The sequence below is a fragment of the Sander vitreus genome, chromosome 11 (genome assembly GCF_031162955.1).
Source record: "Sander vitreus isolate 19-12246 chromosome 11, sanVit1, whole genome shotgun sequence".
NCBI classification, from domain to species: Eukaryota; Metazoa; Chordata; class Actinopteri; order Perciformes; family Percidae; genus Sander; species Sander vitreus.
In genome coordinates this window covers 10,416,409-10,428,155 of record NC_135865.1, presented here as the reverse complement: position 1 = coordinate 10,428,155, position 11,747 = coordinate 10,416,409, and the positions used below count along the sequence as shown (strand labels likewise).

The following is an 11,747-nucleotide window of genomic DNA, read 5'->3' as shown; positions in this document are numbered from 1 at the left end:
TTTACAACAGAATCTAGTTTGTTATAGGTTTTAGGGTTAGGTGCCCAGAAATAAGGTGTACTTCTACCTGTATTCTTGCTTACTGTATTCAGGTTGCAGTTGGGCAGACATATTGGCCTGTCTGGTTATTTGGGTTAATGCTGGCTATTCAACTGTGGATTAGTGTTGGCAAAACAGAGCAGTCACCTGGCCCTAATCACACAATATAGGAAGCACTTGGAAGTGGACTGCCTTCTTTATTTATTGCTTTTATTCCCTTATGCTTTCAAATTTTAAAAGCATCTATTCTGATATGCAATACATGAAAATCAAATGCCTCAATCATTCTTAAGTAGTTTATTGAAAAACGTTGTTACTTTGTCTTAGGTCAAATGTAGTAGTAATCTACAGTATATATGTATATATTAAGGTTAAAATGTACATAAGTATTTAAGTGAATAATGTTTCACTTAACATCGGGTCAGTACTACACTTTGTAGAACTGTGGCTTTAGTTTGCTCTTTTACCAAGAGTTAATAGACATAAAGAAACAAAGTATCAGTAAAAAGACTTATCTTGAAATCGTCGTTTGTTTGTTTTTATGTTTAAACTTTTTATGCTGCTGTCTTGGCCAGGACTCCCTTGTAAAAGAGACTGAGTCTCAATGGGAAAATTCCTGGTAAAATAAAGATAAAAACAACCTAGCAATACAAAAAATAAATCAAAACAGTTTCAGTAAAATATGAATCATTTATTATTTATATTCTTATATTGCTCTGTAAGAGCAGCAGCTCAAGGTTTGGCACTTGACTTTCTAACATTATGTATGAGGATCAACTATTACATTGGTTGAGGAAAAACATTGACAACCAATGTTTTTCTTCTTTACCCCTTTAAGGCTATTATACAGCATGGTCTCTCATACCGACTCTTTTGTTGAGATATGACAACAGTCAAAAATGAAAACAATGATCATTAGTACATATATAAAGATTATCTGTGCAAATACCTCAATTTGAGATGCTTAAGACATGGATCTAACATGTTATACATCTGCTAGTTCAACACATCAATGTATAATTAAAAAAGGAGGTGGAAAACTTTTTCAGAAAATTGATTAAAAGAACAATTTTAGACATCAACTATTCTTATGATTATCATTAAGTTACAATTGAAGTGAAACAAATTGGGGTAAAGGAACTGTATAGACTACATACTAATTGCATATGATGTTTGACATTTTGTGGGAGTCACAATACACATTTCAGCACGTATAATGCATCCAATCTAGTTGTATAAGGTGATTACACTTAACTTAAAGTGCATGACAAAACACCAAAATGCATTTTAAGCACACTGCATGCATTCATACATTTTTATTAGTCATTTTAGAAAACTCACAATGCTATAAAATGCTCTGTGAATCTGGCATCACTGTTAAGAAATATATATATATATATATATATATATATATATATATATATATATATATATATATATATATATATATATATATATATACACACACATACATACATACTTTCACCATAAGCTGTTAACCCCTTTGCTTTTGTATTGTGTTACTTGTGGCCTAAATCAGTAAATGTGACTAGTCCTTATTTACGATCATAGCCAAAACAAGTAGAGGCATAGTCATGCTTGCGTCTATTCAGCATAATTGAGATGAGTTGTTTTATAGCCAGAAATCATTTTTACCATGTTAAGGAGGATTCAAGTACACTACACTATCTTTAAACCTAAACCTAACTGGCTAATGTCCTTTTTTTTTTCTTTTGAATGGCAGATGATGTCTATACAGGCCATAGTACAGACGAATATGGCAGTGATTCCAGTGTGTTTGTGAGCAGAATGTACATACAACAAATCCTGCAGACCCCGCTCATGAGAACATACTTAGTTGTACTCCCTTAGATTCTGTAAGGCAGAGACACGTGACAGTCTTTGATGTGAAAACCCTACATGTGTCTGGTGGACCGCCCACATTTGAAGCCGATTTGTACCAGCACGATGTGAATGTTCACGATAACGTTACGGTCTTCAGTGTGAAGACTTTTGTAAAACCTTAGCTTCCACTACAATGGCAGGATTCTCAATGTCAGCTTTGCTCTGAACCATCCTCAGCTCCAGTTGTGCAGGACTGGGCCTTTTCCCAGGTCCAGCCAGCTCTGAAAGAGAAAAAGTAGTTATAAGAGAACACCAGGTTTTTGGACTTTGGCTTTTCTGGTCAACCTAGCAATAAAAGGGTCATTCTTGTATCAGAATGCTAAGGCTGTTAATCCTCTTGTGGCTTTGTTTATGTAGTTATAGGAGCAACAGTTATGACATTACTTGTGTGCCTCCTTCTACATGTAATTTACTGTTACTCAATACCTAACAATGGCAAACCCAAATCTGTGAGATGGCAAACTATGGTATCTAGAGTAATGTAATCAACTGAGATGTGTGTCTCGACAATTGTTTTTTTAAGATAATGCTAGTGGTCTCTACATAAGGCACACTACTGGTTGACATATTACAATTGTAGCAGAATATTACAATTGCAGAAGGAAGCAAACAGTGTTCCTTTATGTTCAGTAAATGACTTCAAGATAAAGTAGAGAGACCACATGAGACCACATGAAATACAGAAGTCAATAAACACACACAATCCCTACCATGGGCATAAGTAATGGTCCTCTTAATGACATGGTGCATGACTGAAACAGTCTTTTCACAGGCAGCCTGTGAAAAACAGAAGAAAGACAAGGTTACAATAGTTGGGATTAATTTATTAAACAGTGTAGGAACATAATTAGACCATATTTCATCAGCTTTTTGATTGAAAAGTCAAGTGTGCTACCGACCTTCAGGTCTTTGGGGTGATGGTGAGTCCAGGCTAGCAACAAGGCAGCAAACAGGTCCCCTGTCCCCACAAATACAGCATCTACTTTGGGGATGTCTATGCAGATTTTCTGACTGGTGTTGGTCCCATCTGGTTTCACTACAGTGAGGACACACAGGATAATGATATTAAAAACTGCCAGGGGCAAAAGTTCTCCAGAAAGTCCATCAAAAATTAAAAACCCAAATAAAGAGTAAAATCCTAAATGCCTAATAAACAGAAGTAAGTTGACATTCTGTCTGGAGAAAGTTGGTCTGGTACTTCACCTATTTTTTGGCTCCCGAGGGCCACCAGAAACTGGTCCCCACGTTTTGAGGGCAGGTCTGAACTGGTGAGGACCACGGTCTCTGGGCCCATTTTATGAAGCAAGTCCATCACCTGGAAAGTAGGAGGGGTCCCTTTTCATTAAGCTTTGTACTTTTTGGAGTGACAAACCAAACTAGATACAGCAAAGTGAGAAATACGTTTGATACTCACCTCAACAGCATCTTCCTCTGTGGTGATTTTCCTCCCAGTTAATAGCCTGTGTAAAAAAGCCAGTAGTTACAGATACAGTGGGGCAAAAAAGTATTTAGTCAGCCAATTGTGCAAGTTCTCCCAATTAAAAAGATGAGAGAGGCCTGTAATTTTCATCAGAGGTACACTTCAACTATGAGACAAAATGAGAGAGAATATCACATTGTAGGATTTTTAATGAATTTATTTGCAAATTATGGTGGAAAATAAGTATTTGGTCAATAACAAAAGTTCATCTCAATATTTTGTTATATACCCTTTGTTGGCAATGACAGAGGTCCAACGTTTTCTGTAAGTCTTCACAAGGTTTTCACACTGTTGCTGGTATTTTGGCCCATTCCTCCATGCAGATCTCCTCTAGAGCAGTGATGTTTTGGGGCTGTCGCTGGGCAACACGGACTTTCAACTCCCTCCAAAGATTTTCTATGGGGTTGAGATCTGGAGACTGACTAGGCCACTCCAGGACCTTGAAATGCTTCTTACGAAGCCACTCCTTCGTTGCCCGGGCGGTGTGTTTGGGATCATTGTCATGCTGAAAGACCCAGCCACGTTTCATCTTCAATACCCTTGCTGATGGAAGGAGGTTTTCACTCAAAATCTCACAATACATGGCCCCATTCATTCTTTCCTTTACACGGATCAGTCATCCTGGTCCCTTTGCAGAAAAACAGCCCCAAAGCATGATGTTTCTACCCCCATGCTTCACAGTAGGTATGGTGTTCTTTGGATGCAACTCAGCATTCTTTCCCCTCCAAACACGCCGAGTTGCATTTTTACCAAAAAGTTCTATTTTGGTTTCATCTGACCATATGACATTCTCCCAATCCTCTTCTGGATCATCCAAATGCTCTCTAGCAAACTCCAGACGGGCCTGGACATGTACTGGCTTAAGCAGGGGGACACGTCTGGCACTGCAGGATTTGAGTCCCTGGCGGCATAGTGTGTTACTCATGGTAGCCTTTGTTACTTTGGTCCCAGCTCTCTGCAGGTCATTCACTAGGTCCCTCTGTGTGGTTCTGGGATATTTGCTCACCGTTCTTGTGATCATTTTGACCCCACGGGGTGAGATCTTGCGTGGAGCCCCGGATCGAGAGAGATTATTAGTGGTCTTGTATCTCTTCCATTTTCTTATAATTGCTCCCACAGTTGATTTCTTCACACCAAGCTGCTTACCTATTGCAGATTCAGTCTTCCCAGCCTGGTGCAGGTCTACAATTTTGTTTCTGGTGTCTTTTGACAGCTCTTTGGTCTTGGCCATAGTGGAGTTTGGAGTGTGACTGTTTGAGGTTGTGGACAGGTGTCTTTTATACTGATAACAAGTTCAAACAGGTGCCATTAATACAGGTAACGAGTGGAGGACAGAGGAGCCTCTTAAAGAAGAAGTTACAGGTCTGTGAGAGCCAGAAATCTTGCTTGTTTGTAGGTGACCAAATACTTATTTTCCCGAGAAATTTGCAAATAAATTCATTAAAAATCCTACAATGTGATTTTCTGGATTTTTTTTCTCATAGTTGAAGTGTACCAATGATGGAAATTACAGGCCTCTCTCATCTTTTTAAGTGGGAGAACTTGCACAATTGGTGGCTGACTAAATACTTTTTTGCCCCACTGTATACCAATAAGTATTTACCTGTATCAAGTAATGATCAATGACTCATCTAATATTTCTCCCTATTAGCCAATAATGCCAAATTAGTTATCATCCCCCAATTCATTTTCACAGCTAGCTTTTATGGATGTTTTTCAAACGATGTTGCACTGTGTACTATTAACATTGTTTATGATCATTGGAAGTGCACTTACTCTGCCTCAAACTGGTTGGGGGTGAGGATGTCAGCCAAAGGCACTACTTTGTCCCTGTAGACGGGCAGCAGGTACTCTGGAACGTACTGAAACAGACAGCAATAACAAGCTATCGTTTCCATGTTTTTTAACCTGGTTTTCCTTGCACTACTAGTGAGACCTACTTTTTCAAAATTATGGATTTCCCAAAGTGAAAAAACATAATAACAATATGAATGGAAGAAATAAGATTCCTTTGCCACAATTAGTTGTAAATACAAAATATTATATAAATCAAAATGTATATAGTTCTTTAAAAGTTAACGTTTTGAATGGCGTGTAGGACAAGTACAAAGAGAGTATACAGTAGTACAGTAAACCTTCATCAACTGTATAGTTTGGAAGAAGAAAAAGGGGAATTCACTGTAAGATGCTTACCATAGCACCGTGGTCTCCCATAACTGGATCACAAACTGTGGGGGGGAAAAAAAAGAAAAGAAAAAAAAAGACTCAAAATTAACCTTTGGACTTATGTTAAGAACACAATTTACACTCTGTTAGGCCTGTAACTAATAATTATTTTCATTATAGAATAAGCTGCTGATTATTTTAATCGATTAACAGATCAACTGTAACATGTCAGAAATGAATGAGAAAAAAGTCCAAGCTGATGTTATCAATGTATTCATTTGGTCTGACCAACAGTTGATACAAACATTGATACAAAGAAAAGCAGCAACTTCTCACAACTGAAAAGCTGGAACTATGAAATATTTAGCACTTTAGCTTCAAACGATTGATCGATTATCAAAATAGATCGATTGATTATCATAATATTTCTGTCCATCAACAGATCGATTCAACTAACCAATAGTGGTTATTGAAATTTGAAATGTACACTCACCGTACACCAGGCTGGGATTGGCCTCCTTCAGCTCCTTAATAATGTCGACCACCATCTCCAGGAAGGATGTGTCTCTGCTGTACCCTTGGGGCGAACAAAGTGTGATAAAGACAAAATGATCTTCTATAAGTCTGTTTTACTTTGCTGTTCACTCTCAAAGTACTCCAACCACTGATCAAAGTCTATCAATCCATCTATGGCAGCCCATTGAAACTAATGGTCAAATTTGAAAAAGTGAGTAAGTCAAAGAAATGCAGGTGCACTAGTGTCTGTACATCGATAACTTTGAGGGGAAAACGTGCCCCTTCATTCAACATGCAGCAGTATAGTGTGGTTGCACTGAATGTCTGTCCTGCTGAGGCTGCTGTTGGAGGAGAATTTAGTATCTCTTCTACTAAGAGCAAAACAAAGCTGTTGTACAATGTAGCTGCTCGGGATCCATATTTCTTTCCTCTACAGGGATACACTGTTTGGACTCACCTGTGAGGATGTAGTCATAGTGGTTCACCTTATTGAGCTTAATGCCCTCATATAGCTCATTTAGCTCCTCTGCTGTCAGCACTTGCCCTTTCCAATGGGCATAGCCTAGTATTCAAGAGGGAGAACAGAGGTTCAAAATTACATAACAACAAGACATTGACTTTGAAAAATCAAAATCAAGATGTTTTAAGACTGTGGGAAACCATGAAACAAACTTTACACTACTTAAACTAAGAAAAAACATTGTAACGTTGTATAAGCCCTGCTGTGAATCAATCGAAACAATTAGTGTAACTAGTAACCGAGTTGTTTTTCTCCTCTTTGCTCTGTCTTCCCATCCCCCCCACTCCCTCTGCTGAGGTCCCTCTCCTCTGTGGTGCCCAGCGCCAAACAGGGGCCTCCACACTGACTGAATGGGATGCCTGTATCCTAGCTGCCAGCCTCCCCCTTTCTTTGTCCCTCTTTGACCACTGACCTGGAATAAACCTTAAAAAGCTGTTCTGACTGCAAATGATTGGACACAGAATGGACACACACAAACACACTTTTGGTATGTTCATACTGTTCACGGGGAGCACAAATCTGACCCTGAGCCAGCGAGAGCACCTCCTGCAGGGAGGACTTAACAGAAAACTTGTTGGAGGGGAACGACTGTGTGCATTAATGCCTCTAATGAAAGTGAGCATTTCTGAATATTAATGTTGTTTACACCTACTAGTATAAACTGGAAGCAGGATTTGAGTCTACACAAATTGTGTAATTTTCTTCATGCTGACCAGTCTCTTCAGATGTTTCTATTAATTTAAGTGGTGCAAATGTCTCCTGCCCCTGTGGTGAAAGCACATTGTTCAAATTCTTTGGCACATGAACCCCAGATTATAATCTTGTCCTCTCTGCAGGTGTTTCAGCCAACAAGTTTCACTTTAAGACATTCAGTTTTTCCCATAATGGATAATCAGTTTAACTGCCCCATTGCACAAAATGACTATAGTGAAGCATATACTGTATCGTATTTTTCCTCTTTCAAAGTAAACATTGAATTGACGAGCAATAACACACACCCTTGCTCATTTCAATTTACTAAGAGTTGTTGCTGTTACAGCCTTACAGCAAACTTTAGCTATTGTTGTGTAATATGACGTGCAACATTACTGGGCCGGTTTGCTGACTTTATTTTCAGCTTACAGTCCAATTTTATTTGCTCTCAGTCAGATCACCTAATAAAAGTGCATTTAGAGCAACTGACTGAAAAGAATCTTGGGAAATGTAGGGTGAAAAATCCAATGTGCAATCATCCTCAAAGGATGTATTCACACCAAATCAGGCGATTAGCGCAGGGTTGTGCGGCGGTGTGGGAGTGTCACTCAAAAGGCTAGTTTGGATACTAAAGTGGGGTCGTATGAGGTACTTTTCCATAGTCAGTGTATTACCTACAGTGTATGGCCTTCGGCACACCCCCAGTTTGGAGAAGCAGGCAGGAGTACCAACACAGAAGCTAAGCTATGTACAGCTGTGGAGGCGGGCAGCAGCAAAAAAATATATTTTTAGCCACCTAAAAAAAGGACAACCTTAAAAAGTTACTATCAGTTTAAGTGTATGCTATATTTAGAATATTTTCACCGCTTTACCTTGCTATCAGTCAGACCTTTCAGATGGGGAACTGAAGCCAGTTTATTGATCTATGTTCTCTTCAAAGCTACAAGACTCCTCCAACAGCGATTTGACCTTGCAGAACACGGGAGTTGCTTGTCTATGGCTGCCTCGATCGGTTAGCTTGTTTGTGTTATTGTGTAGTCTGACTCACCGAATGAAGACTGTGGGTATAAGCCTGCCATTTTACGACTATTTTGGCTGGAATTTTCCTCCCCTTCTTGCAAGGGCACCGCCACCCAAGACGATTGTGATTGATTTCATTGTGAAGAAATACAAACAAGGCAGAGCATTTTTTCCCATTTAGCAGAATGATAATGGGTGCTTCAAGACCTTTCTCTAGTGCTGACACAGTGCTGTGGAGATAGGTCTGGTTAGTCAAGACTAGTTATTAGGTGCTTTACGACCGGATAGTACTTGTACTTTTTAGAGGAAAAGTACACTTCTAAGCAATTCTAAGAACTACTCTCCCCCAAAATCTTTTTTTCCGTTTGCATTCCCACTGGCCAAGTGGCCATAGGGACTGGTAGGAGGGGTAAGGGAGTGACGCAAGCACGGCAACGGTCTTTATAGCATCGTCACTAGACCTTAGCGCCACATACAACAACAACAAAGCAGCATGGAGGAGGCCGTACATGGCCAGCAGTGCCTGCACCTCCACATCAGTCCACTTTTCCGAGTTCCGCATTCCGTCCAGTCTCGTAGTAATTCACGTAATGTTTTGCTCAACACAGACGGGGCTTTATTATACTCGGAACAGACCCCGCCTCTGCCTGCTGCGCTGTGGACGTGTGTGTGTGTGTGTGTGTGTGTGTGTGTGTGACGGCCGGCGAGCCGCAGCACACGCTTGTGGAGTTTAACTCCGAAAAGACAGTTAACCACAGGTTCCCGTTAATCTTATGATGGACATGTGTTGTGATATTTAAACAAACGAACCGTCAACGGCGAAATAAAAGCCTCTTATTTACGAGAGCGGTCTGAGAGACCTCCAGCTTACAGCGAGGTGTCTGAGCATGACTGGCCGAGCGACGAGCTAGAGGCCGGGGCAGGCGCTTGCTGGCTGTCACCTCACTTCATCAGCTTCTCAACTCCGAAAACTTTGAAGCAAATTGTCAATTCGGCATCAATTTTCGCAAGACTGTCTATATTCGAAATCTAAACAGTTAATTTCTCGCCTAAAACGTCAGAAGTGAATTTAATGATGAATAAGATGGTGAAAATTGTTAAAAATGTCCCGTTGTTGGTTGTTGCTCTGTCTGCAAGTTCCGAGTTGGCAGTGGGTGTGACTTATAAGTTCGACCAATCAAGTACACCTAGGAAAAGGGAAAAGACCCTGCTCTGAAGTAGGAGCTAAAAAAGTACGCTACTGCGGCCAGAGGAACTTAAAAATCCCCAAATTTTTCCTGTCGGAACGAAAAAAGTGTTCTAGGAACGTTTAGTTCTAAGAACTGCAAAAATCCCTCCGGTCGGAAAGCCCCCATAGTGTGACTTTAGTGAATCCGAACTAACCCTTGAACAGTGTTCAGTGTTTTTTACTCAGACATGTTGTGTGTTTCCTTAACAAATACGTACCCAATAAATCATTTACAAAGTCAGTTTTTGAATGTTTTGAAACATGCATCGTTATGGGCTGGAGGTCTTTTGTGTGTCCTTGTGTGTGCTGGTAGAGCACAAGATGCAATTAAAACCACTGATAGCGGTCTACACAAAAGATCCTCTCAGATACTATATGACACCACATGGATCACAACTTAATAGTTTTTGACTAAAGACAATGCATTCCCAACTAGTGTACTACAACATAACAAAACACATAGCTTCATATTTGAATAGAAGGGAAGGGTCAAGTTGTTCAGAAAGTGGGAAATTACTTAATATGCTTTGTGAAACTGAATACAAGTCACTCGGTTTTTTCACACGGGGCAATTTAAAAGCACTCAGCCAACCTGTGTGATTGGAGAACTGCACAGAGTTGATAGAGTCCACTTCAAAGCCCAGCACCTGAGAAAAGAGAAATGAAGCAGCTGTTAAAACAAAGAACAATGAGGTCTAAGGAGCTCCTGAATGTCACTGTACTGTGGGAACAGCATGGCGATTCATTTCTGTGGACTGTCTGAAAATAATATCCTGCAAAGCTTTTGCAGGAAACTTGTTTGAGATAAGGACCATAAAATGGATACTGTTTAACTTGTGTTGTCTCTGCATGGTTATACAATGCAAAAGTTTCAGTTCAATCAATTCCATCCAAGAAACACTGACATAATTAGAATGCAAACATGATATTCACTATAATGGATTTACTAACTAGCTTATGTAAGTCTCAGACATGTTTGTCTAGAGTGGGAAATCAAATTAAAACATCTTAAAGACTTCAAAGTGTTTTGTTTTTTTAAATATGACAGTTATAATGTAAAATGGTATTTCTGAAACAATGGTATGGTGCTTTAATATGGCCTTCTGCATGGGGGAAAACTATCACTAGCATGATTGCAAACCTTTAAAAAAACAACAACAGCAGCAGCACTGTCCTCTGGGACATTAAATTCAATACACCAAGAAAAAACATATAGCTAAACAAAGCTCCAACTTTTACAATCGGTTTGCACTGCTTGCTACCGGGCTCTAAATCATTCTCAAACTTGAAAAGTGGCTCATATTTAGATGAGTTTTTTCATTGAGTTTAGGGATATTTCAGTATTGTTTTTATTTTACAGCCATTATCTTTTAAGCTAGGTGGTAAAGTCTAAACACTGGAAATCGGCCTATGATTTTTCTGCAGCACATGAAAGGTTCCTCATACAACATTACAATATACGCAAAACTCCTTTCACAAATCAGGAAGTCACGCTGTATACGAAATGCATTCCCTATATATTTTTCTTTCCGTTTTATGCTGTTTTCTCCACTGTGTTGCCTCAGCTGAGACGTCTGTGTATGTAACGTTAAGATCCAGTTCTTACCTGCAGCGGGAATGTTGCCGACTTGTTCCCAACGTATCCCCTGACAACATGACTCTGAATGGACAACACACGACACTCCATTACCGAAATTACAACGACTGCGTTTAAAAACAACCAACAGAGACAACAGACGTAACCGATCTTAAAGCTGCATTAAAAACGTGTACGCGCTCTGACACGGTGACAATTAGCTAGCATGTGAGCAAAAACTCCAGCATTGAAGGGCAGAAGCGACGCCGCTGCTAGCGCTAGTGACATTTAGTTTTTCTTCAGGCAGCTACAAGGACACCTAAACTGGTGCATTCATAGGCTCATGAGGAATGTGGGAGACACCATCTTCTTAACAAAATATAAAAACGTTTACTTTAGCCAAAGAATTTCTAATATAGTAGACGGGCTTTGCTTTAGCTTTCAGTTAGTTAAAGCAGTGTTTCTCAAACTTTTTTCAATATTGTACCCCCTTTGAATTGCTTTTTTGAGCCAAGTACCCCCTGACCAGCGCAAAACATTTTCGGTAGAAAAACAAGTCTATAAAAAGAGGTACAATACAGTGCCGGCAGTGATAGATTCACCA

General features: G+C 39.7%; 1 protein-coding gene across 1 annotated transcript; it reads right to left on the bottom strand.

Moving 5' to 3' along the window:
* Positions 1-1,496: 1,496 nt before the first annotated feature.
* LOC144525090 (pyridoxal kinase-like) lies at positions 1,497-11,446 on the bottom strand. The gene is made up of 11 exons (XM_078261579.1): positions 11,174-11,446; positions 10,160-10,214; positions 6,564-6,668; positions 6,084-6,167; positions 5,618-5,652; positions 5,201-5,286; positions 3,359-3,404; positions 3,148-3,259; positions 2,844-2,980; positions 2,655-2,721; positions 1,497-2,165 (listed from the first exon to the last, which is right to left on the bottom strand). The coding sequence occupies exons 1-11, from the start codon at positions 11,252-11,254 to the stop codon at positions 2,038-2,040; spliced, it is 936 nt and encodes a 311-aa protein (XP_078117705.1). The 5' UTR covers positions 11,255-11,446; the 3' UTR covers positions 1,497-2,037.
* Positions 11,447-11,747: the final 301 nt, after the last annotated feature.